Source organism: Ursus maritimus, unplaced genomic scaffold, assembly GCF_017311325.1.
Source record: "Ursus maritimus isolate PB19 unplaced genomic scaffold, ASM1731132v1 scaffold_12, whole genome shotgun sequence".
Lineage (NCBI taxonomy): Eukaryota > Metazoa > Chordata > Mammalia > Carnivora > Ursidae > Ursus > Ursus maritimus.
The window spans coordinates 5,206,126-5,231,870 of record NW_024423564.1 but is presented as its reverse complement, the minus strand read 5'-3'; the positions used below and the strand labels follow the sequence as shown (position 1 = coordinate 5,231,870).

General features: G+C 44.6%; 1 protein-coding gene across 1 annotated transcript in view; it reads right to left on the bottom strand.

Moving 5' to 3' along the window:
* Positions 1 to 550: 550 nt before the first annotated feature.
* Positions 551 to 25,745, bottom strand: part of NOTCH2 (notch receptor 2) — a gene marked incomplete in the record, with an annotated part of 185,024 nt that continues 159,829 nt past the window's right edge. Inside the window, 15 exon segments of the mRNA XM_040626847.1 lie at positions 551 to 5,181; positions 6,107 to 6,204; positions 6,846 to 6,993; positions 7,980 to 8,281; positions 8,936 to 9,104; positions 10,741 to 10,837; positions 11,272 to 11,482; positions 11,679 to 11,821; positions 12,597 to 12,944; positions 14,264 to 14,769; positions 15,691 to 15,803; positions 18,184 to 18,420; positions 23,041 to 23,173; positions 24,726 to 24,910; positions 25,486 to 25,639. Coding sequence (XP_040482781.1) covers positions 3,793 to 5,181; positions 6,107 to 6,204; positions 6,846 to 6,993; positions 7,980 to 8,281; positions 8,936 to 9,104; positions 10,741 to 10,837; positions 11,272 to 11,482; positions 11,679 to 11,821; positions 12,597 to 12,944; positions 14,264 to 14,769; positions 15,691 to 15,803; positions 18,184 to 18,420; positions 23,041 to 23,173; positions 24,726 to 24,910; positions 25,486 to 25,639 — 4,233 coding nt within the window.

Here is a 25,745-nt window from a genome sequence, read left to right as displayed (position 1 = left end):
ACGGTTAATGCCATAAATATCACCAATGTCAAATATTTGTGTTCAGTTGTCTCCCTGATTGACTTTTACAAGTAAATGTATAAGGGAACTTGGTAACCTATTTATACGCAAAATACTATTTTAAAGAATTGTATATATTAAGTTCTATACAAAATTTACTTTGAGGAATAATATTGCAAGCTAACAGCTTAGGTAACAGCACCATCAGTATTAGTTTTACCCCACTTTTCAATTCTGGCAATTCAATTTAGCAAACACTCTCCATCTCCACTGGAAGGCACCCTGTCCTGAGCAAGTGTGTTATTTGTCACCAACTAGCGCACAGAAAAGTGACTGTCTTGTGATGCTTCCTGTTTGACAGAAGTTTTTTCCTCAAAAGCATTTCTTTGCAATCACTGGAGAAAGAAAAAAAGCACTAGGTAGTGCTGGGCTTTGTGGGACTCAGAATGAAAAGAAAATTATCTCTCTCAGCAAATTCTGACATCTCAGGTATATCACTGCAAGACCAGGGACACAGGAATGGAAAATAAAAACTGCAATGCCACAGAGCTTGACATGTAATCTTTTTTATTTTGTGATAAAAATGCTTTCATATAAATTTCATCTTAACTACTTTAGAATGAAACTTTGAAAAGTAAAAACATTGTGCATTTTCCTTACTATGTCATAGGAACATGCAGTCATTTTTCTTGGTTACTGGGTTTCTCATACAAACAGATATAATATCACTTTTAAGAGAAATGTACACAAGGAAGGAGTCATAGTACCAAATGGTTACAAGTGGGAGCGTCAGGTCATATAATCATGTCCTCTCAAATAGGCATCATACATTCAATGTGTTGGTTAAAACCAAAATCTCCAAACTGCCTGCCAACAAAACATTATACCTTTGGTTCTTTCTATGCAAGAATTGTGTACCAGCAAACGTAATAAGATGGTATAATGGGCTTGAGCATCATGGCTGATTGCTTACATCAAAGTCTTTCACTCTCTCTTTCCCTTACACCTTTCCCTCCCTCACCATCATGTAAGTCAGAAAATGATGCTTAACACAAAACAGAAGAAACAAACAGAAAAATGTGTCCCCAAAGGTGGACAGAAAAGGAGTCAAAGGAAGAATTTATAAAAATAAAAATAAACCAAAAATGGGGGGCAGTGACCTATACATGGCATAAAAGATATGTTCTATAAAAACTTAGTCTCTAATTCAGAAAGTGATTCTCCATCTCACCTTCTCTTTTATTAGGCACTATACAACTCAAGGGTTCTTAAAATCTAAGGGATTGATAAATGCTTGAAAGGCAATGTCTTCCTCTTCATCACTGAAGCCTGTTGTCTGTAATGGCAGCTTTCACAGTCCCTTCCCTCAAACCCAAAGGATCCCAAGAAGGAGAAACAAGTTAGACCTACACTGTGGTTGGGGAAGGAGGAGGTTATAGAAGAGACAAGCTGTTGAGTCAGAGGCTGATACTTTCAGGAAGTGGGGATGAGACAGGATGACAGAGAGGGCAGATGTGGTGGCGTCCATAGTGGTCCATGAGGTTCTCCCCATCTGTGAAATAACAATGGGTCCAAGGTAGAGAGTCACCATTCAGAAGATAAAATGTCACATGCTACAAAAGGGCTGGCAGAGCTGCCACATAACAGAATAAGATACAGAATGAACAGTCTGCTTATACTGGGGCAGAACTAATTATTTTTGTTGGTTCAATGAACTTGGGCAGGACTGAAAAAAAAAAAAAAACAACCCAAAACATTTGTAGACTGCATGTTAACAGACACATAGGGGTTCCGTATGGGGCCACAGACAGATAAATCAGGTTAAGTGGAATGCTCTGCTGAGCTTTCCTAGCCAGGGCAGGAATGAAGATTATCACTCAAGCCGAAACAGAGTAGGAAATTCGCCTGTCAATACCTACCAAATGCCCCAGCAAAACTAACTTCCCAGGTGTCGTGACATCACAGCACCAGGTACAGATGACAGTGTGGTCACAGGACCAACTATTAGCTGACTCAGGGAGAAGAGGAAGAAAACTATTTTCCTATTTCCAGTATTGAATAGAATGCTTCTGCCCTTGACAGAGGGTCACAGAAGGTGCCAAGACCACAAATATAGAGAGCAGACTCAAGTATAACATAATCACAATCTGAGCATGAGCATGACAAAGACAGTAAGTCTTTCATTGTCCATCATCATCTAGAAGGTGACTCTAGGAAAGGAAAATGTCCCCATAAGTTTCTATGTTAGTTGCCTAAATGGGAATGTCATGACTGCCATGAAGGAAAAGGAATGGTAGCAAAAACATAGCAAAGGCTGCTTCATGGTTCCAGCTTTCTTACAGGGCTGGCTTGGACCCTAGAAAACTAGGCCGGCTTTCTGTTTCCTGCCCTTGAACAGAGAAAATTCCTGTGTTCAGCAAGAACCTATTTGGGTGCACTGAAAACTCAGAGCACATGGTGTGGAGGGAAGACTGGTGAGCAGGGGTGTGGTCAGAAACGGACTCAAGGGATGGAGACTGCAACCCCCCCACAAAAGGAGCACAGCTGTTATGGGGTCCCTCGAGCTGAGCAGAGTTCAGTTCTCTGTGGCAAGGGAGCATCATTTGAGATACACCTTCTTCTATGGAGATAGCTGGGAGGAGGGGCTCAACAGCTAAGGCTAGCTTCCCCTGCTGGAAGGGTGAGTGAAGCGGGCCAGGGGTTCTGAGATCTGGGAACAAATTTGTTTCGCAGGGGCCATCAGTGGAGTACTGGGCAGGAAGGAAAGGGCCTTGACAGTGGGTAACCACTTCTCACATGAGTTAGCTTATCTCTTAGTCATTCCAACATTTCAAATCTTTTTTTTTTTTAAAGGGGTCATAGTACCTGCACTGCCAACAATAAAACTTCACACTTACTATACCCACAAATGAAAAAACAGCCAATTCTTATCCTTCCTCCTGGTAAGGTTTATCTAAAACCCTACATGCAAGCAAGAGAATTAAGGTGCAGTCTCTTGAAAGGGTCTTCTATCCCCCAGAATGGGTTAAAAGAAAACTTTCTTGCTCCCCTTCCTCTTGTAGGAATGATATGTAGGAGAATGCAATAGATCCGTCTTCTAAAGAAACATACTTGAAAGATGTATGCTGAGAACCATAACCAAAGCAAACCCTGTGATACTCCTGGGGACACTGGGAAAAGAGGAAAAAGGAGGCTGAAGTTGCTTTATAGAGCAGCAATGATTAAAAGCACAAAGGTCTTGCCCTCAAACATGGTGGGGGCAGGGGTACACAACCACAGAGAGGTGTAAAAATTAAAGCACCACATGAAGTCAAAAGAATTTCCTAGGAAGATAAGATGAGACAGGTCAACGTAGGCAGAATTCCAGGGTACAATTTCCAACAGGGGCGTACTGTAGAATCTTCTCATGGATATGGCAGAAGCCCCCAGGGCTTAAAATGCAGTCCAAGCTGCAAGAATGTCTGGGCTATGACAGGCATCCATTCTTTTCTCCAAATAGAAAAGAGTAAACATGGTCCCAAGTCTTATACTCGTTTTGCATCTCCACAAACTTGGCTTGATGGGTAAGAGATTAAAAGGAGCCATGTTCCCCAACCCCAATTCCTGCAGATACCCAGTGAAGCTGACAAAATTGCTTCCCTTGCGTTATCTAAAAGATAAAAGCATCTTCTTTCTCCTGCCTCCAGAAGCTGGTTCCAGAGATTTCTTCATTTCTCTCCCGGATGACCTTCATTTGTTCCTCAGCAGCATTTACAATAGCCAGTTCTGTCCCTACACTGGAGGCAGACTCTTTCATGCATAAACCTGCATGTTGCTGCGTGGTGGCTCAGACATGTGTGTTCCAGGTCCCCGCTGACCTCCTCCAGCACCCCCAGGGGTAGGGCTGGTGGTCACATCTGACCAGTCAGAAGCAGAGTGGGGTGATGAACTTGACCACTGGTCAGGAGACTCTGGGGATGGTGTCAGGTAGGGATGTTCACCCTGCAGGTGACCACTGTGACTGGGTGTTCGCTCAGCAGCATTTGAGGAAGCATAACTATGCTGCGAAGGTGGTGTAGGGTACTTGCCCACAGAGGCTGGAAAAGGATGATAGGCAGGGAGAATGGTCTGAGCAACCTGCCCATCCTGCTGGGGCATCATGGCAGTGGGGAAAGCCATACTGGGCAAACGAGCCATTTCTGGAATCTGGTACATGGTGGGCACAGGGCCTGCAACAGGAGGAGGGCAGTTGGACTGAGGCTGGGGAGTCCCAGCCGGTTGGGCAATATTGCCTTTGGGGATTAGCTGGAAAGTCACAATGGGGGGCAAAGGCTCCCGAGGGGTAGTTATGTGCTTCCCTTCAGGTGGCCTGCTCTGGGGAGCTATGCCAGGGTGCGTGCCCTCAGCTGGAGCCAGAACCATACCAAACATCTCATTGTACTGGGTCTCATTCATCTCCATGCGGTTCATCCAATCTGCCGGAACAGTGACAGGATGGAGCCTACTCAAGCTTCCCGCACTGCTACTGCCTGGGGGGACAATGTGGTGGTGGGACAGCAGCTGGCTCACTGAGGGAAGCACAGTGCTGGCCCCATGAGCCAAAGGCTGCATTTCATGCAGGTTAGAGAAAGACAGTGCATGCTGGGCATGGACTGGGGCAGGGGGGGCAGCAGTGGCCAACATAGGGTTGGGCGAGGCCTGTAAGATTCCAGGGGATGTAATCATTGGAGAGGATGTGGTGTCAGAAACATATGTGTGAGGAGATTCTAAGGAATCAACGGGGGATAAAGTCACTGAGCTCTCAGACAGCTGACCCTTGTCACTCAGAGACTTTTTCCTCCTACTACCCTTGGCATCCTTGCCCTCCTTGGCAAGGTTAGGGAGGCTAGTGGGCATGGTACTCTTGGTATTGGGCCGTCTAGGCTTCTTGCCCATTGGGGTATGCTTTAGGCTGAGGAAAGATCTGTTGGGCCCACAGATCACAGGTGAGAGGGCAGAAGTCAGCACAGTGCCTGGAGGGCTTGGTGTCACATTGTACTCATCCAGGAGGCGCACAATGTCATGGTGCATGCGGTCTCGAGCCACATCCCGGGGAAGACGATCCATGTGGTCTGTGATGTCCCGATTGGCAAAATGGTCTAACAGGATCTTGGCTGCTTCATAGCTTCCCTCCCGGGCAGCAAGAAACAGAGGTGTCTCTTCCTACAGAAAAGGCCCACAGAGCTCATTAAAATTAGCAACACTCTGGAGAATATGCTAGTGTTTCTCGAACTTTTTGTTATTATCAACCCCATAGACATTTTTTTCTAACTGCCTCCCTGTATGAAATTTTAATACCACAGATAAAATGTCTATCTGCCTGTGTACTGACTGGATATCTGTGGCTTTATACATAAAAAGAGTAAGATTATTTCACCCTTCCCCAAGAATCAATTTTGCCCTATTGAGGGCGATATCTCCTTAGTTGGGAATATGTGAAATAAAGCATGCCTCTGAGCCAGAGATTTGCTTAAAAGAGCACTGGGCTTATGAAAATAGGATTCTAAGAGGAAAAGGAGTTAGAAATAAGAAAGGTAGGAGGGGAAGAACCTAAAGCAGGAAAATAAGGGAAAGCAAAAGCAAAAGGAAACAAAACATGTTCAAGAAAGAATTAAAATAAGGGAAGAGAGAAAATACACAAGATAAGATGAGCAAGAGAGGGGAAACATGACCTAAGACTCGGAGGAAGAAAAGCAAACGGGAAAACACCCATAGTGCCCAAGAACAGAAAACAAGAGCCACAGCAAAGAAAATGAAAATGAACGAGAGAAAAGGAAGTGAGCATGAGCAGAACAGAGAACGGGAGAAAGAGCAACGTCAAAGAACAGAAAGGCAGAGAAGGCTACACTGACGTTATTTATAGGATGGCCTGCTTCAGAATGAGTACTGCGGAGGCAGAGGGCTCAGTCCTGACACTTCCCTGGGTGAGCCCAATGCCCTGCCCTTGAGCTCTTCGGAGCCAGTTTCTGTCCAATCTGCGTCCCTCTTTGTCTCAGCTCAACACAGGAGGAGTTAAAGGAGAGAAGCAAAGGCTTCATCACCCGAGGCACTGCTAAGTCTGCCCTCCAGCTCAGAGCCCAGACTGTACCTTGTTGTCCTGCATGTCTCGGTTGGCCCCGTTTTTCAACAGCAAAAGGGTTGCCTCCACGTTATTGACAGCAGCTGCCCAGTGAAGAGCAGATTTCCCTGCAGGGAAAAACATTTTTACAAGCAGACAGAGTAAAGGGACATGTCCTACTCCCAGTATAAAAAAGCATGACTTATACAAGGAAACGTTGAACTTCCCAGAGAGCAGCAAGCCAGTTATCTGTGGGGACCCATGGGAAAAAAACCAAAGTATTATCTTACTTTTCTGTTCTAGAAATACTTTAATACAGGCTGCCTAGCCTTCAGAAGACATGTGGGTAAAAGGATCATTTGTCTATGGTACCCACATCCTCCACATGACAGAATCCCACACTGAGGATGAGAACCTATCTATCACACACCAGAATGTCTATTTAAGATATTGCCCATACTCCTCTAGTGAAGTCAGTTCACAAGTCCTCATATCGAGCATGATATGTCTGGGAACCTAGAGAGGCAAGCCTTTCACAGATTGGCTTTGAGATCCAAGAACCCTCACTTAAAGTCCCTTCCCCTCTTTGTCTATGGATTTCCCACCAGCTCAGTTCTCTGAACTCAAAATGCTGAAAGGAGGAACAAATGAATGAAAGAATCTACAGTGGATTCAAATCTAGGACAGTTCTTCAAGGATCGTGTAATGATTCTCCCTGAAGAGGCATGCTTTGCAGGCAAGAGTCCAGCTCCCTGCCTCTCGGCCCTACCATGGTCATCCACTGCGTTCACATCTGCTTGGCAGTTGATCAGTTCTGCCACCATTCCCTCCACAGCTAGGCGGGCGGCCAGGATCAGCGGTGTAGTGCCATCGTTCATCCTGGCATCCAGATCAGTTACTCGGTTGCGGATCAGAATCTAGAAGATGAGAAAGTACAGAAAAGAGAGTCACCGGATAAAAGAAAATAATGAAGCTAAGAGAAGAAACAAGAGTGACAGAGCTGATGCTACACTGTAAGCTACCTGGAGGGCAGGGAATGCTTGTTATCTTTGTGTCCAAGATTCTATCATCCTCAATCAATAGGTATTGAATGAATGAATGAATGAATGAATGAACAAATGGGTGCTCAAGAGACAATGGCTCATGGAAAGTGATGCCTTCTACTTTCTAAAGAAAGGAGGGATGTGGGAATGTATCACAACCTCAATTATGGTGTATAGTTTAAGATGAATCAGAATGCTTCCAGTTTCCTCAGAAGGGTAAAATAAAAGGGCAACAAGGAATACACTGCAAATTCATGTCAAGAAAACCACCAAGAGCAGCTGCAAGTCCATATGGCTAGATAAATCTACAGGGAGAAGCTGACACTAGTCGAAAGCTTCAGAACAGGTACCTCTCCCCTCTGATCTATTCACTTGGGATGCATTTTGGCACATCAAAAAGGACAGTGATTAAGAATCAGAAAAGTGGTGTGATCTGCTGTTGACTCTATCGCTATCTGACTGTTAGAGTTAGGTCAGTTTGCTGCCATTCTTTTCCTGCTCTCCCATCCAGCAAGCATGACTCCGCCACCAGCCCTATTCTCTCAAAGAATTTTTGAATGAATGTAATCAGATATTAAGTGCCTTAGCAAAGAGGAAACATTATAAATCCATGAGGAACCAGCCCTACTCCTGTTTTTTTTTTCTTGTTGTTTTTTAAAGATTTTATTTATTTATTTGACAGAGAGAGACAGCAGAGAGGGAACACAAGCACGGGGAGTGTGAGAGGGAGAAGCAGGCTTCCTACAGGGCAAGAAGCCTGATGCAGGGCTCAATCCCAGGACCCTGGGATAATGACCTGAGCCGAAGGCAGACGCTTAACAGCTGAGTCACCCAGGTGCCCCCCTACTCCTGTTTTTTACCTGGAAGACCCCCTGGGCGTCAGCTGCCACTGCAGCATGGAGAGGGCAGCGGCCCATGTTGTCCTGCGCGTTGGCGTCCGCACCTGCATCCAGGAGACGCTTGGCAGCATCAGCCCTCGAGTAGCGGGCCGCAAGGTGCAGTGCCATTTCACCTGTCCGGTCTGTCTGGGCCTGCAGGCTGGCACCCTGGTAGACCAAGTCTGTGATGATGTTGGCAGAAGAGTCCTCTCCATCTTCATCTTCATCGCTCATATCTGAGCTGCCTCCTCGGAGAGAAGCCAGCATCAGTGGGGTGCACCCATCTATAAGAAAGGAATTTTCCAAAATGTATTCAAGGAGGAGAAGACCATTAATGTTCAATTAGCCCAACTGTTGGAATAGTTCGTTTGAATAAAGTTATTCTTATGGGGGAAAAAAAAAAATCCCGGGGGTCTTGTGGTAATTGGCAATTAGTTTTACATCTGCCACCTACTTTTCCTCCAATAATGTCCTTTCTGTGAAGAGTAATGGGAAAATAAGAGTCTTTTTAAGCTGGGGCTCTCCTCTAAATTAAATAAGTCTTTCTGTTTAAGTTCCTAAGCACTGTGTTATTTTAATTGGGCCACATTTTTAAAATGTCCATTATTAACAGAATGATATGCACTAAGGTATCAACTAAACTAATTTTCTAACCTTCTGCTTTGGGATATTATTTCTCTATCCTACTAAAATCTTTCCCATATAATCAGCCTATCTATTCCCAAGCATGCTGTATGAGAGGCAATGTGAATTCCTTCCCTTCTTCTCACATAGGTTTATAATCTCTGCATGCCTGTATTCCCTAAGCATTCATTTCCTCATGCTGATTTAGTCTGTGCAATTGGCAGAGGGCATATCACCAAGTGGAGCAAACTCAGGCACAACACAGAGCCAAGGGCAGGCATGGCAGGTGGAAGCGGGGAGGCTTAGGTGCTGACCTGGGCCACGGACATTCACGTCCAGCACGTCTACCTCCTGCTCCGCCTGTGGAGGAGTGAGCGCCAGCGATGGTGTCCTGCGGATATCTGCAGCCTCAAGGTGCTGCTGTGTCCATGGACGTCGATCAATGGCATCATCTTCCTCTGAGAGCAAAGCCTCATCTTCAGCCTGACGGGAAAACAATGCTCCCTGTTGACCTGGCCCACCATTAGGAACTGCGGACAAGGAGCTAGTCCAGAGTCTTCTACCCACGTCTCTCTTACTACACCCTCCTAGGCATCATCCACACCAGCTGGAAGTGGTTCCTGTCACCCTCTCCTGTGCTATCTGTACAACTCTCCCAACCTCCTCATCCCAAACTCCAGGCTTCAGCCTTAACATGCCATCTATTTTGCCTACCAAATATGCTATCTACAGATCCCCAAAGCACCATTTCCTTGCTTCTGGACTTTTGCCTGTGTTGTCCCCTCTGTCTGCCATGTCCTCTCCCAAGTCTTTGTCTAACCCTACCTACCCTTCAAATAGAATTGGACTTTAATTCCTCTGGTGGGTCCCAAAAAGCACCCTCTGCTTACCTCCACTTAACTATGTGTTCACATGACAGTCTCTACCACTAGATGGTAAGGTTCATGAAAACAGGAAACAAGCCTTCTCAACACCACCTCCCTGTACTTAACACAGTGCCCAGCGCATAGCAAGCACCCAGGGAAATATTTGCTGGGCAATAATTACTATTATAATTTAAAAAGTGGCTACCCTTTATTGAATATTTACTGTGACAGAAAACGGGTAGGATGCTTCACACGTATTGCTGTATTTCATCTTCACAACAACTCCCTATTTTACAGATAATGATAATTAGGTACAAAGAAGTTAAGGAATTTTCTAGCTACCGAGTAGCAGAGTCTTGGATCTGAATCCAATTCTGATTGTAACTACAGCAATGTTCTTACCCATCATCTGGTATTGTACCCTGTATCCCTTAAGCATGCAATCTTCAAGCTGCTTTAGAATATCATGGGTATGTGCATATCCCAGCCATGTACAGCTATGGATGGACTGTCTCCTTTTTCACACCAGCTTCAGCCTGATCCACCTCTTACTTCTATATGGTTTTAATTTCCTGGGCTCAAGATGCAGCAGAACCTCCAAACTCAATGGTCACTGCCTTTCTTCACTGTGGAACCGCACCTTCCTTTCCAGGAGTATCCAGAGAGGATAAGGGAGAGACTTAGCCATAAGGGAAATCGCTATTTATACACATCAGTCCTTATTTGGCTATCATCAGCATGATTCTTAAGGAAGGAAGCATGTTTGTTTCATTATTTTTATTTATTTTTTATAATATTTTATTATGTTAGTCACCATACAGTACATCCCTAGTTTTTGATATAAAGTTCCATGATTCATTACTTGCATATAACACCCAGTGCACCATGCAATACGTGCCCTCCTTAATACCCATCACCAGCCTATCCCATTCCCCCACCCCCTGCCCTCTGAAGCCCTCAGTTTGTTTCCCAGAGTCCATAGTCTGTCATGGTTCATTCCCCCTTCTGTTTAGCCCCCCTTCTTCTTCCCTTTTTCATTACTTTTAAATAGTTCTTATTGAAACACATATAGAGGAAACCCAAGGCTGATGATTTCTGCCTTTCATGACAACTGGGGGTAGCCATTGTCTGGGCAGCATATAAAGACTACCACCCTTTTCTCCCATTTGGGACACTCTAGATACCAAAGGACAGAAATCTGAAATGTGACCAGATAGTGGCTGACAATGGTGGTTCTACCATGACCAGCTTACCTTGGCTTTCTTTGGCTGGGGCCCTTCATCATCAACCCAATGTTCACTTGTTCCAGAACCAATTAGGTTAGCTTCTGAGACTTGCACTGAGAGATTTCTGATAGGACAAGATTAAGAAGAGGAAAAACAAGAGCAGAGGTTATATCATAAACGAATATAATGGTTTTTAATACTTTTTCCATGGCTACCCTCAAAGACTTTCAGGGGCCTTGGCCCAGAAAGGACGGGCAGTATTTTATGTACCACTGCCTGAGTAAACACCCTTTCCTTTCCCATGGATCAAGAGCTTACAACAAAAAGTGTGCCTCGGCAAAGAAGCTGAGCACCACCGTTTGAACATGTACCAAATAGAAGCATCCAGACTCTATTATTTCATAATCACTCAGCAGGAATTCAGAATCATGGTCAAGTGTGGTAATGTGGTGTAGCCAGAGCTGGAAACTTAAAATCATAAATCGACAAGATCTCCTTTCTGATTTGTCCCTGGCTTATTACTACTGTGACTAGTAGTTTGTTGGCAAACCATCTTACTTCAGCCCCACGGCATCCTGTCCCACTGGCTCACGACGCTTGTGATTGCTGGAGTCTCGGCGAAGGGTGAAACCTTCAGGCAGCCAGAGGGAGCCATGCTTGCGCTTTCGTTTCGCCATGATAACTCCCAGCAGGATAATAAACAGGATAATGACGACAGCCACAGCAAGTAGATAGAGAAGCTGAGTGCGTTTTGGAGTCAGAGATTCACCTGGAAGTGCAGAGGGACAAGGAAAGTGCTGAATAAACCTCTCAATATTAGCACCAAATTCATTTAGAAGGCATGGACTGACTGACCTCACCAGCCCTGAGAAAGGGAGCTGCACATTGAAAAGTGTGCCCTTTTCTCACTGCCAAGTAATGCCTCCCCACCCCCAAACTTTCCCCTTAACACCAGTGCTACTTACTGACGACAGACACAAGAGGGTAGGACAAGGTCCCCTGGATGGCATGAGAAGCCAGAAGAGCTGCCGCTGCATCTGTGTTCTTGAAACACTGGTCTGAATCTTGAACACACTGGCGGTTGTCAATTTCCAGAAATACCTTAGAGCTGTGGGATGCCAAGGGAAAAGAGGTAAAAGGGAAATGGTGAGTAAAACAGAAGGGTGTCAATTAAGCAACTGAAGTTAAAAAGGATTACACGAGCCTTCCTTCCTCACCTTTGGCATTGGGCTCTCCAGCTCTGTGATGGTGCCTCCGAAAGATCTCAGAAAATTAAGATCCTGTCCCTTTAGATCCTAACCACTAAGTCCCACTTGGACTATGTCTCACCTTCCTTGGCCTGGCTGAGTCTGCGCCTTCTGACTGAGGCAACACAAGATGAAGTGAGGAAAGTGGATAAAGCTGGTCCTTATTCTCCTCTGTCTCTACATCTGGATCCTAGCTAGCTACAGAGTCGAAAGTTGTGGGATAACCAACAAATAGTGGGGTGCAATGACAGAACAATTCAAGATTATTACATAGACTTCTATGATAAACACAGAGCCTTGAACAGAAGGCAGTGAATACTATAAAAGAAGAGTCAGTATTAAAGGGATCTGAGGGAATCATGGCAAAGGGTTATGGACTCTGGCATTTGAGGAGGCCTCCCTGACATCTGCCTTCTGCTTGCTCCAACACACCTCTCAGGACACCAAGACCAAGGCAAACCTTTACCCTTAAACACACGTACTGGCATAATGGGTTTGTTGTACTTGGTGGGCTGTCCTACTTGTCTGAGCTCTGCATTTTTATACGTTCAGTTACAATTTCTGTGTATCAAAGTACTTAGCTTTATAAGCTTTAAGAAAAATTAAGCTTAAGAAGTCTAGAAACCAAAAACCTACCCAGCCACCTCCTGCTCTTGATCACCAGGAAGGGACCTGCGAGTCATCTTCTGCTTCTTCATGGCAGCTGACTTCTCACCATAATAGGGGTAGACCATGAGTGCCCCCTGCGAGTCCCGTTTAATGTGCAGGTTGGTATGGAGCAGGGTGCCCAGCGCCCGCAGGAAGCTGCGGGCGTCCTGGAGCAGCTGCTCCGGGGGCATGAGCACCACTATAACCAGGGTCCCCTCTGCCAGGTTCTCTGGCCGGTCAGCAGCACAGTCCAGCCCGTCCCAGCCACACTCCTCACTGTTGCATCCCTGGTCACAATGGTTGTCTTTGAAGTGGTCTGCACAGTATTTGTCATACCTAGGCAGGGGGAAGCAGAAGAGGGAGAGAACAAGGAAACAGTTCAGAACAGACTGCAGTGCTATTTGGTTTTCTACTTGGAACTACTGTGGCTTTTCCCACCTATCTTCTGTGGCCAGATCAGGTCCCTTTGTCAAATCTCCTATCCCCAACAGCATAGAGTGCATATCATCTACACCACTCAGTATCAGTGAGTGCTCCCTATGCTCCATGGCTTACAGCCCCCCAGGCAGCTGGTAATTTTGTTAAGTCAGATTTGTAAGCAAAGCTGCTTACCTGAAACAAAAATCAACCAGGTACATGCATCCTCTCTTTTTTTATCCGCTATCCCTAGTGAGTTAACAATGAGCTTCTGGAAGTAAAAGGTGCCTCTAGGAACTGAACCATCAGGGCTCTACAGAGGACCATGTCAATAAGGCCCATTTCCTTCCCAAACACGACTGAATCTTAGCTCTGGAAGGCAGGTGGGGACAGGTGTGCTCCATACAGGAGACCAGATTTAAATCTGTGCCAGAGCACCCACAGCCTCTTTCAAATACTGGGAAAAGGAAATTGAGTCCCCAAACCTAAACGCACAGACCATTTCATCTCCACTCTCCTCCCTACTCCCACCCCTTGATAGTTATGCCATTGGTACGACTTGCCACACTGGCTCAATGAAGAGCTTGGGAGTCAACAATAGCTGTATGTGCTCTGGCAAGTTCTCTAACCTCCCAGGTCTCAATTCCCTCACCTGTGAAAGACCATTAACAGTACCTATGCCTCATAAGGTTGTTGAAAGCTCACTGAGGTTAAATGAAATGGGACGGCTACAAGGAAAGCTGCCATTTAACCATAAAGCACCTTTTACCTGCCATAGTGATGACCAGGAGGGTTAAGTGGCCTGATCTGTCTTATGCTTTCTGATTAATCTAAATGGGGAAACCCTGTCTAAAAGAAAGGAATGAGGTGAACAGAGAGAGGTACAGACCTTTCCATTCATCCTGCAGGCAGGTTATGTGAGAGGCTGCCTGGGAATGGGTAACACCACTTCCAAAAGTTATTTCCCCTAGGAGGTCGTGAGAGCAGCAGGTGAGAAGGCAGAGAGAGGCAGAGAGAGGGTGGCCGTGCATGAGCATTCTTGGACCTCTGTCAGCAAGGGAGAGCACAGGGCAGCGTGCGATGGGGCAAGGCTAACACCAGGAAGAGGGCCTCAGGGCATGAGTCTGGAAAGCAGAGGCAGCTTGGGCTGAAGCCCTGGAGTGGTTAGGAGCAAGAACGAGGAACTGAGGTGTGTTAGTGATAGTCTCTCTTAGCTTCTGGGGACCCTGGACCCTTACTTGCACGTCTTGCTGTTCCCCTGGCACTCAAAATTGTCAAAAAGGCACTCGGCTGTGTTGCACAGCTCATCGCACTGGTTGTTGATGTAATCCCAGCAGGGAAGTGGGGAAGAGCAGTTGGCCCAGGGGTTTTCCATGGTCAGGGAACAGTCACCCCCATCCCACTGGCAGGCATGGCTATTGCAGGCCTCATCGCAGACGCCATCCCGAGCTTTGTCGGCACAGTACTGGCTCAGGCACGTGGCAGGAGGGGTGCTGGTGGGGGCCGTGTAAAGTTCACAGTGGCTGCCCCAGAATGGTGGAGAACACTGGCAAGAGTAGTAAGGAGGCTGGCGTTGAGGATAGCAGCTACCCCCATGCTGGCAGGGGCTACTGGCACAGCCTGATTCGCAGTCCTGGGGGTTGGGACAGAAGCAGCGAGGTCCCGAGGCCGTGTGCACACACTGCTCCCCTCTCCTGCACTTCACTTGTCCACAGCTGCTCTGGCATCTTGCCCCGGAGAATCCCTGTGGAAATCAGCGAACAAATGAGGACAGTGGGCCTCGTTTTTCCTCCCAAACACTTCTCTGCCACACCTCTAGAAAGATGAAGATTAGACACATGGCTAAGATCCCTCCACATAGCCTCCTGTACCACATTCTAGGAAGAAGCCTCTTCAAGTTAACCTAAGGTCAGAGATGAAGGTTCCATGGGATGAATGAAGAATTCTCTCACATTGAGAGCTCACTTCCAGAAATTAAATCCATAGGTCTTACGTGGGATAAGACTCAGATGACATTGTATCTATAAGCACTTTCCCTAGCTGTCCTTAGACCACTCATATAATGGCTTGGAAGGGGGGGGGGCGTTATTTCAGGAGTCTGGGGCATCTAAAAAGCTTTCCGTGTCATTTTATTCTTAGATTTCCTGCTCAGCCAGACCAAAGTTACTGCACAGGTTTCCTTTTGGTATGTCCTCACACATAGTGATCTGTTTCAGGGAGGTTTTAGTCTCTGGCAGAGGCCAAAGAGTTTGCACAGCAAATGGCTAAAAATAGGCTTCCTTCTAGTGTAACAAGAAGCTTGCTCCCAAATAATCCCTGCTAAGGAATGTAAGCAGAGTAGCATTTCCAGCCAACTCTGCCCCAATCTGAGAGGCAAGACTACCCTCCGGCACGGGACCCAGAAGCCCGTTTTCAAAGGAACATCCCACCACTTCCCGTGCTTCTAAAGACTGAGAGTCACAGATTAGGGAGCTCACTGTTTCTGGGAGTATCTTAACAGCTTTAAATGGGAAACCCCAGCACTTTTTTGTGAAGGACCTAAAATTAAGAAATCTCCCCACCAAGAAAGTTCCAAATGGAGCTTGGAAAAACCAGGTCTAATCTCAGCTTTGTCCAGACTGTATGAAAGACAGCATGCCCCTTAAATAGACACCATGGCACTTACCGGGGGACAACGACAAATGAAACCATCAGGCATGTTGCTGGCCACAGCACAAGTCCCCCCATTCAGGCAAGGCATCTGGGGACACACATCAATGAAAGTTTCACAGTGACGACCTCAAAGCAAAAAATGGAAAGGAATTTTAAAAGGCAGAAGTAGTAGCTGCATGTTACTGAACAGAGTACTGCTGGGACGGGAATGAGCCAAATGGTGAGGGATGGGGCAAGAGGTGCGAGCTGAGTTCTAAGCCCAAGGGAACATGAGAAGATGAGGAAAACACTCATTGGACCGCCACTGGCTCAGGCTAATACTCCCATCTTTCTTGCCCACACTATAAGTACACAGGACACACATCCCTGAACAGATTCATAAAACAGAATGGACATGGATGTGAAAAATCACTCTGATCCAACCAAAAGAAAGAAAAAAGGGAAGAGAAGAAAAAGAAAAGGACACCTCACCTTTTTAATTTTTTTGAAGCTACTTTAGCTTTCATAAGACAAAAGAAACATTTAGCAAAACTGTTCAGTGCATTTCATTAAAAGAGTCAACTTCAACAGGAGCGGCTACACCAGGCCAACACATCCAAGTGGTGATTTGTACCTTACAGAGTATTTTCATCCATAATATCTCTTTTCAATCATTTTCTAGCCTTTCTATAATCTGATCAGCACTGCTTTAAAGTACAGCTTAATTTTTCCAGAGTTAATTTCCTCTAGAAACGGTTCTAAAACAGAAGGCACCTTGAGGCCACTGCTGAATGATCAAGTGAAGTAAGCAACTGGAACCGAGCGGGAGACCTGGAGACACAGCTGTTGCCTCCTAGCAAACAGCAAGAGATGGGCCCCCGCTGGCCTGTAGCCGCTGACGAAGAGAAGAGGGGCTTTCAAAAGGAAATTAACATAGTCATAGCTTTGGCCAGCCAGAATTAAAAGGCAAGGGTTATAGGTGCCTGTCTCTTCAAATCACAGCAGCAGCCATTACCCAAGAGCAGCCGTCACATGGACATGCGGCTCAGGGACAGATGACCCCTCAATGTTCATCTAGCAACCGCATCCCACAATAATTACAACCAATGAGCTTGAGGGATTCTTTTGAATCGCAAGTGTGGACAATGCATCACCACTACTTCCTGGTGGCAGAGCCCTAATTTAAGGTGGTCTTCAGTCCTTCCTTCATCTGTTTCCCCCTTTCTTGTGATTGTCAGGGTTTCCAGATAAAGGAAGCCTCAGAGACAATGAAAGAAAGAGCAGCCAGTTTTGCTTCTCTGGCTTCCCAAGCACCTCATGGCTAACATGAGGCTGTAGGACAGACTGTTCACACTCTTTGCGTCCAGCATTGCCTCAATAGGTATGATGTTCTTCATGGACTGATTCTCTTTTGATATCACATCCAGGCATTTTCCACAGTGCAAAATCCCTCCCATTCTTCATAAATTACCAAGGTTCTTTAAAATTGGAAGGAAGGAAGGAAGTCTAGAGATGGGCTCACAGTATAGCAGAGTCCAACTTGCCAAATTATTACTAAGAAGACTACTGTAGCCTATTATCTGACTTCCAAGGAATACTACTACAGCATAAAGTCTGGAAAGACTCCAGAAATGCCAGGCAGACGTCTGAGTATCTGATGACCCTGCCACTGTTAGATACTACTGTGGTCCCCCAAAGTCACCAAGCTGCCCATCTTCAGAAATAACTAATAAGTGTCTATGACAAGCCCCTATTCTGAGGCAGGACTTAGTCATCTTTATGATCTGTGATGCAAAGGAAGAAGCTTGAGAAGAGACTGGGAACATGGCCAACTCTTAGCTGCGCAGGTCATACCCCTGCAGCTTTCCAGTACATACCCTCATAAACTGGTTTTTGCTTAAACACACTCCAAATCAGACCTCCTCCCCTTAGATGACCTAGAAGATCCTAATCCTCTCTGGGTCCCAGAGGTGGAAAGGTCATCGTGGCAGTGACTACCCAGTAACCCAGGCCATTACGTGCCAAAGGAGATAGGGTGATGAAACCAGAGCAGATGTATGGTTTCAGAACACAAGACATTATTTTCCTCAGATGAAAGAGTTCTGTGGATGGATTTGGCGCTGGCAGCACAGCAATGTGAATATATTTAATACCACTGAATTGTATACTTAAAAATGATTAAGATGGTACACTTTATGTTATGGGTATTTTGCCCCAATTAAAAAGTGTTATTTTGCTCAACCACTCTCAACCTTCTATTTCTTTTTTCCTATTTCCGCTACAGTGTGATATAATCAGTGTATAACAAAAGAGAAAGCATCTCAGGAAAAACAAAAAAAGCAGAGGTGGACTGTAACATCCATGAAGCACAGACCTAAGGAAAAATGGGCTCTGAATTAAGCTGGTCTAGTTTTTCCTATGTAAGAGAAAAGCTTCACTTGGTTCCGGGACATGACATACGGGGCCCAATTTCCTCACGCGAAGCCCCTTTGAGGCAGAGTGCTGAGGGTGCGAGAGAGGCTCTCACCAGTGAAGGCGTTGCGGCAGACACACAGGTAGTCGTTGGTTAGCTGGATGCAGTCCAGGCTGCCCTCAGAGCTGCAGGGGTTCGAGAGGCACTCGTTGATGTCCCCTTCACACCGCTCTCCGGCAAAACCAGGCAAGCAGCGACAGCTGTAGCCCCCGATCCTATCCACACACTGACCACCGTTAAGGCAGCGGGGGCCCCCGGCACAGTCATCGATGTTCTCTTCACAAAGCAGGCCTGCGGGAAAGAGAGAAGAGACAGAGAATGATGACATTCTTTGGAACGCTGCTTTCCAGCCAAAGAGCCACCCGTTGGCATTTTGCAGTTATTCAGGTTACACATCTCGATCCGCGATAGGACCTTTTAGGTTGGGCAGGGCGCAGCGCACTCCTGATCCATGATAGCTGCCAACCTCCCAGTGACCAGTAAGAGACACGGAAAGAATATGCTCAGGGCCTCACGGATACTCTCCCACCCAACCCACCGAAGCAGCCGCTGGGCAGTAGCCGGCATTCTTCATGCCACCTGAGAGATGAGGAAACTGGAGCTCAAGAGACACCCAGCAATTTTTCATTAATTTATTCCTTTTATTCAAACTATAAAAACAGTTCAAAAGAGACTATCACAATCAACACATAGATTATAAGTATGTAAAAATATTGGTAAGAACTGGAACTAAATTTTTGAGTGATATATTTAAGTTTTAGACCACTGACTTTTCTTCTGTAAAATAATGTGTACTAAGTTTCTTATTTTTAAAAATTATAGAGGAAATATCCTGTTGAGAGCTCAAAGGTTATTCCATTTAAAATAGAACTCATTTAATGTACTATAGATGTAAATGAGCTATCTAGTATGAATATCTGTATATATTTTTGAGAGTACGAAGGAAATCAATGACAATTCTAGAGATGATTCCATGAATGATTCAAAAAATTACAAAAGAAAGGAAAACAGTTCTGTATTCTTGCCACTTATATTTGTAGCATACAAGCAAGACTATTAAAAAGGAAAAAGAGGGAACCTGGGTGGCTCAGTTGGTTAAGCGTCTGACTTTGGCTCAAGTTCTGATCCAGGGTCCTGGGATGAAGCCCCATCTCGGGCTCCGTGCTCAGTAGGGAGTCTACTTGACTCTCTCCCTCTCTCTCTCTGCCCCTGCCCCCTGCTCATGCTCTGTCTCTCTCTCAAATAAATAAATAAAATCTTTAAAAAAATAAAAAAGGAAAAAAAGACCTCATTTTCAATAGCAATAGAAAGAGACAAAATTATAGGAATAATCTTAAAAAGAAATGTACTATACCTATATGAAAACTTTAAAATAGCCCTGAAAGACACAAAAGGAGATCTGAATAAATGAAAAGATGTTATGATTTGGCCAGGAAGATTCTTCATCGTAAAGATGTCAGGTTTCCTTATGCAGATTCATAAATGTAATGTGATCCCCATAAAAAATGCCACCAGGATTTTTTAATAGACAATCTGACTCTAAAGTTACATGAAAAAAGAAACTATAACCATAGCCTGGAAAACCCCGAAAACAAAGATCCTTAATAATTAAAACAGAGTGGTATTGATAAATTAATAGAACAATAAAGAAAAAAAGTCCAGAAAAACACCTAAATACACAAGGGAATCTAGAATTTGATAAAGCTGCCATCTCAAATTATTGTATAAAAGATCAAATATTGAGTAAATTGTGTTGGGACAAATCAGTAGCCACATGGAAAAAGTGCTCCGGTATTCTAGTACTTAAAGAAAATATGGGAGAATGCCTTTATAATCTTAGAGTGTAGAACGTGTTGCTGAAAAAGCTCCGGGGTGCCTGGGTGGCTCAGTTGGTTGAGCATCTCACTCATGGTTTCAGCTCAGGTCACTGATCTTGGGGTCCTAAGATCGAGCCCCACTTAAGCTCTGTGCTCAGCGCTGAGTCTGCTTTAGATTCTCTCTCTCCCTCTCTCTCTGCCCCCTCCCCACCCTCTCCCTCTAAAATAAATAAATAAATCTTAAAAAAATAAAAATAAAAAGCTCTACATGAAAAAAATCATAAAGAAAATCAAAGACAAAAAATAATAAATTGAGAATATTTTGTATCATAGTTAATCTCTGTAGAATATTAAGGTGAACAATGTAATAGGGAAAAAAGGATATAGATACAAACAGAGAAGCCACTGAAAGAGGAAAACCAAATGACTCATAGATGAGAATACAGTCATCCTCACTGAGGAGAAGCCAATATGCTCATATGCCAAGAATCAGGAATATCAATCAGAATTACAAATATACATTAATTCTCTAATCCAGCGATTCCATTTCTGAAAATTTATCTACAAATATACACATGCAAGAAACCCAAAGTTTTATCACTAGGATACTGGTTCAATATATTATGCTCAAAATTCTGCAGGATGAAAAAGATGAAGGAAGTTCTATAAATTAATATAGAAACATCTCCAATTATGTAAAAAAAAAAAATCAATGCAAGAATTTATCTAATGCCTTATCTTCAGAGTAACAAGTGGGGTAAATAAAAATATCTTTGTATTTGGCTTCTATATACATAAAGAAATTCTGAAGGACACATAAAAAATAGAAGATAACACAAGAAACTAAAATAAAGTGGAAGTTACTTGTTTGTGGGAGAGGGAGAACTAGGTATGGGGAAGAGGACTGGAAAGAATTTTCACTTTATGCTTCTGCTACATGTGTATGTATTTAAGTGTGTGTGTGTCTATATATAAAATTTGGGACATGTACATATATTACCTAATTACAAACGAAATCAAAAACAAGACAGTAAAAAACAAAACCAGTTTGTGATTCCCCTTACACAGAATACTTGGTAATTAGGGGCTGCTAGTAAAATGAACACTGATGCCTATCATCCCATCAGAATGGAACCAGCAGTAAAAGACAGACCTATCAAGTGAGAAGAGCTCAACCTCAGCCTGAAGCAAAGTAGTAGGGATACACAGAACAGTTAGCCTTGAACTCGAACCTGAGGCGCCCCCAGGCCAAGATCCAAAGATCAGGAGTACTGAAATAAAAACAATCATTGTGATAACTCTCACAATGAACTTACAGGATTTGACAGTCTCCTGAAGGTTCACCAATGGCCAGAGAAGTCAAGAAAGGAGAAATAAATACCACTCTACGTATCTAACCGAGCACACAGAATATGATAGATAACTCAATGAATTCTAAGCATGATAAACTCAGAGATCCATACCTACACATATCATAACCAAAAGGTCATAAGACAAAAACAATGAGAGAATTTTGGAAGTACCAAGGGAGAAGCAACTTATCACGTACAAGGGATCCTCAATAAGGTTAACAGCTCATTTCTCATTAAAAGACAAAAACAAAAACCTAGAGGTCAAAAAGCAGTAGGATGACATATTCAAAGTATTGAAAGAAAATGACTGTCAATACTAATAGCAAAACTATTGTTTAAGCCATCCTTAACAAACAGAAGAGAGAACTTCTGTTGCCTTATGAAATGGTCCATCCTAGGACTGACACCTGTAATTCATAAAACATTTATGGTACAGCAGAAATCTTAGCGTGCAATGAATATCCATGTGCTCTCCCACACTCCCAGTCTCCCGCTGAGTCAGATTGACACCATTTTACTAATTCTGGCCAACGTACTATGAGCAATAAGGATGGGTGTCATGTCCAGACTGAGGTAGGGAGAGCTACTCCATGACCCTACAAGTCTGTGCCTCCTCCTCTGTTGTGGAGGCCTTGGAGGCCAAGTGCTTGCAACCTCATATCTCAGAGACACTCAAGACTTCAAGTGACAAAAAAAAAAAACCCATTGTTGTGTGAAGCCACTGAGATCTGAGGCTTAATCGCTACCACCAGAATCGGAGCTTATCCTAAACAGTAAAATTATTAAAAGGAACAAACTAATAATGAATAAAAATCACTTCTACTTCTCTTTCAACTATTGATTTCTAAAGCAGAGAACAAATCCCCTTTTCATAGGACAAACCTTTAAATATTTAAAGGCTGCTTCTCTTGAGTTTTCTCTTCCCCTTCAACCTCATTGCTTGATAACTATCCTATTACTGGGGCCCTCTCTCCTATTTTAATTTAGCCAAACCCTGAACTCAAGGAAGATAAATTATCAAAGTTCACTGGCACAAAGGTCTAAGAAAGTGTAAATACTTCCCTGACATTCTATTCTCTTCAACACGGAGATGAATTTCTCACCATTGTGGATGGCCTCAGCTTTACTTTTTACAGGCTGCTCAGAACGGTTATAACTACACCTCTTCTAAGAAACAGTATTCCAAGCTCTCTCCAGAAGATTGTTTGGAGGCAGGGGCAATGCCCATGGTAGACTGATGACCCATCATTCAGTCTAGGGCTGGACTCCGTAAGCTTTACCACAATTCTTAGTTACAGCCTTAGGCCACTAGCTTCCTCCCCTGGGCTTATGAAAATAGGCAAATGTTTTCATTTCATTCATTCCCCCACCTTATGGAGGCAATACTTGGCAAGTTTAAAAAAACACACAAGCTAGTAAATGTGAATTGCTTACTCAAGAGACCACTAGTTATTTTCCCTTGAAGTACCAAGAAATCTTGCTAACCAGGCTAATTTTGTTGCAACACTGCATCATTTCCACATTCTGTGTTTCATGGAACATAAGATGTCAACAACAACCAGACAGAACGGAGAACATGAGTCAGAACATCAGAGCTAGGCAAGAGATGAGAGAATGAGATGGCCTGAGTTACCAGAATCCAGAACTAAATGGTTAATTTTTTAAAACCTCCTCCACACTAAAAATGGATTTACAACTGAAGAAAATGCCCTAGATGGAGACAGGCAGGGCTGACATCATACCTCGAGTGCCTGGTGGACAGGAGCATTTGAAGTGGTTCACAAGGTCGACACAGGTGCCCCCGTTCTGGCATGGCTGATTCTGGCACTCATCTACTTCATACTCGCAATTGACGCCCTGATAGCCTGGGACACACTGACAGGAACAAGCAAAAAGGAAGAAACATTGGACCATTATTGGAAACAGACCACCACAGCAAATGAGATCTGAAGGTTGCTGCATACCTCTGCCCACCCCCTGCCCCCATCCAGCTCTTCTATGCTTCTCCAGCACCATCACCCGCTCTACCAATCATCCTGCGCACGGCCAACTTGCAGACTGCTGACATTAACATCTTCCAGCTGAAAAGCCACTTTATAACAAAGGCAAGGACTCAACATTCTGAGGGATATTTCAGAGTTGATGCCTGTGCAAAACTTGCATTGCTCCTCAATGCAGGTTTTCCCATCTTTAAAATATGCATTCCTTGGTACGCAATGAGGACCCTATGACTCAGTTCAACGGTATGTGTGGATAGCAGGAAACACACTGCATTTATTGATCTCTACACTCAGGAAACTGCACATATGTATGAGAAACTGGTTGAGATGGGGGAGGGGTGTGTTAGCTAACATGGTAGATGTAGCTGTTTGAGGGATTTCAGGGCTGATCGAGGAAAAAGACCCTGACCATGAAGTGGCTTTATCGGGCAATGCTTTGACAGGTTTGCATGTGAGGGCATCCCTCAGCATGAGACTGTCCAGAGCAGAGAGGAAGGTAAGGAGAAGAGGGCAAATGAATTCCAAGGGAAGGGGGTAGCAGAGAGGAGGCTTACATGTTTGGTGCAGCCAGGCCACAGTCTCTGTGTCAGAGAGCTCTGAAGGGCAGCACTGGCTTGGGGTCTTTCTGTCCTGGGGCTTACCTATGGATTGCAGATATTGGGTACAGCTTTGCAGAATATGCAAAGAAGAAAGGCTCTACATGGCTAAAAATCTGCTTTATTAGGGCTATTTTTAGAACAACTGGATGTGTAAAAATTTGAGTTTGGCACTGGTGGCTTTTGAACTAACAGGTCCCAGCCCACTGTGAAGGAATAACTGCAGGGCCAATATAAAGAGGCCATCTTTAGCTCCTTCATGAAAAGTAAAGCTTTTCTCAATGTTCCTTGGTGGCCTGAATTGCTGTGAAATCCAAATCCCTGGTGTTTTGTTAACATCTTGCACTACCCATTATCAGCCCAACCATTAGGAAGACAGTGACATGTTCCTTAACAGACACAACACTTCCTCAAATATATACATGTCATACTTAGTGTGATGCTACACGGAACAGGCTAAGCAACCTTGGGACACACCTCAAAGTGGCTTCTCCTATCTCAGCTGCTATTCAGGGAAGTCCCAGGGGCCACGGAACTGCTGGCCTGTGAAATACACTCTGGAAGTGAATGCTGGCTCTGAATCCGGAGGCAACTCTATGCAAGTGAGATGGTTCCAGACCTCTATAAAAATACCTTACTGGAGCCATGTGAACTTATTACACAAGGAGACTGAAGCCAGTGGTGGTTGGTAAACAATATAATAGTGATTGGTTAAAAAAAAAAATCTATAAATTATAAAAATAAGTCATAAGCAGCTAACTTCAGTACGCTAGTGCTCACAATAGTTGCACCATCATTGGGAGGTCTCTGACCCCTGCCCGCTCATCTTACCTCACATCTGTACCCGCCGATGAAGTCCCTGCAGGTGGCTCCGTGCTGGCAGGGATTGGATGAGCACTCATCAAGCTGCTCCTCACAGTAGCTCCCAGTGTAGCCCAGGGGGCACTGGCAGTGATGTGAGTTGCCAGCATTGATGCAGACGCCGGAGTGCTGGCACAGGTGGTCAGTGGACACCCCTAGGAAACCAAGTACAAGAAGAAACATCACAGAAGAGCACACAATGTGTCAGGTTCAGACCAACTAATTATGGTCTTATCTAGTTCATGGCCCTTAGCATCAGATTTATATTGAAAATAAACCAGCCCTGGGGTGCCTGGGTGGCTCAGTGAAGCGTCCGACTCTTGACTTCAGCTCAGGTAGCGACCTCAGGGTTGTGGGATGGAGACCCCATGTTGGGCTCCATGCTGAGCATGGAGTCTGCTTGAGATTCTCCCTTTCTCTGTCCACCCTCCCCTTTCTATCCGCTGCTCTCTCACTCTCTCTTTCTAAAATAAATAAATAAATCTTTAAAAAGAAAAGAAATAAGTGCTAAAAGTGGACTATGCCCTCATTTCATTTTACACACACTTCTTTTTTAGAATCTCTAAGCCTGTGCCTCTGCCTTTTCACCTTCCCTCTCAGACCTTTCTGTAGAGCCTTGACCACCCACCACTGTCCGCTCTTCCCAGGGTAACAATACCTGCCCCTAAAACGCTGCTAGTTGGCCAATACTTTGGGGAGTGACCCTGGAGCCTGAGGGGGCAGAGCTCACCTCTGTGGAAGGCCGCCACCTCACAGGATACATTGGGCACATCACAGTAAGCACCAGCCCATCCGGATGGACACAGGCACCGGGACTCTGCTTTTTCCTGAATGCAGGTACCTTTGTTCTTACATGGAGACCGACTACAGAGGTTCACCAGGGTCTGAAACAGAAGGATACATCCAACATCCACATATCAAAAAAGAAGAAAATAAGTCACACTGCTTTTTAAGAATCAAAGGAAAGCACACTAATTAAAAAAAAAAAAA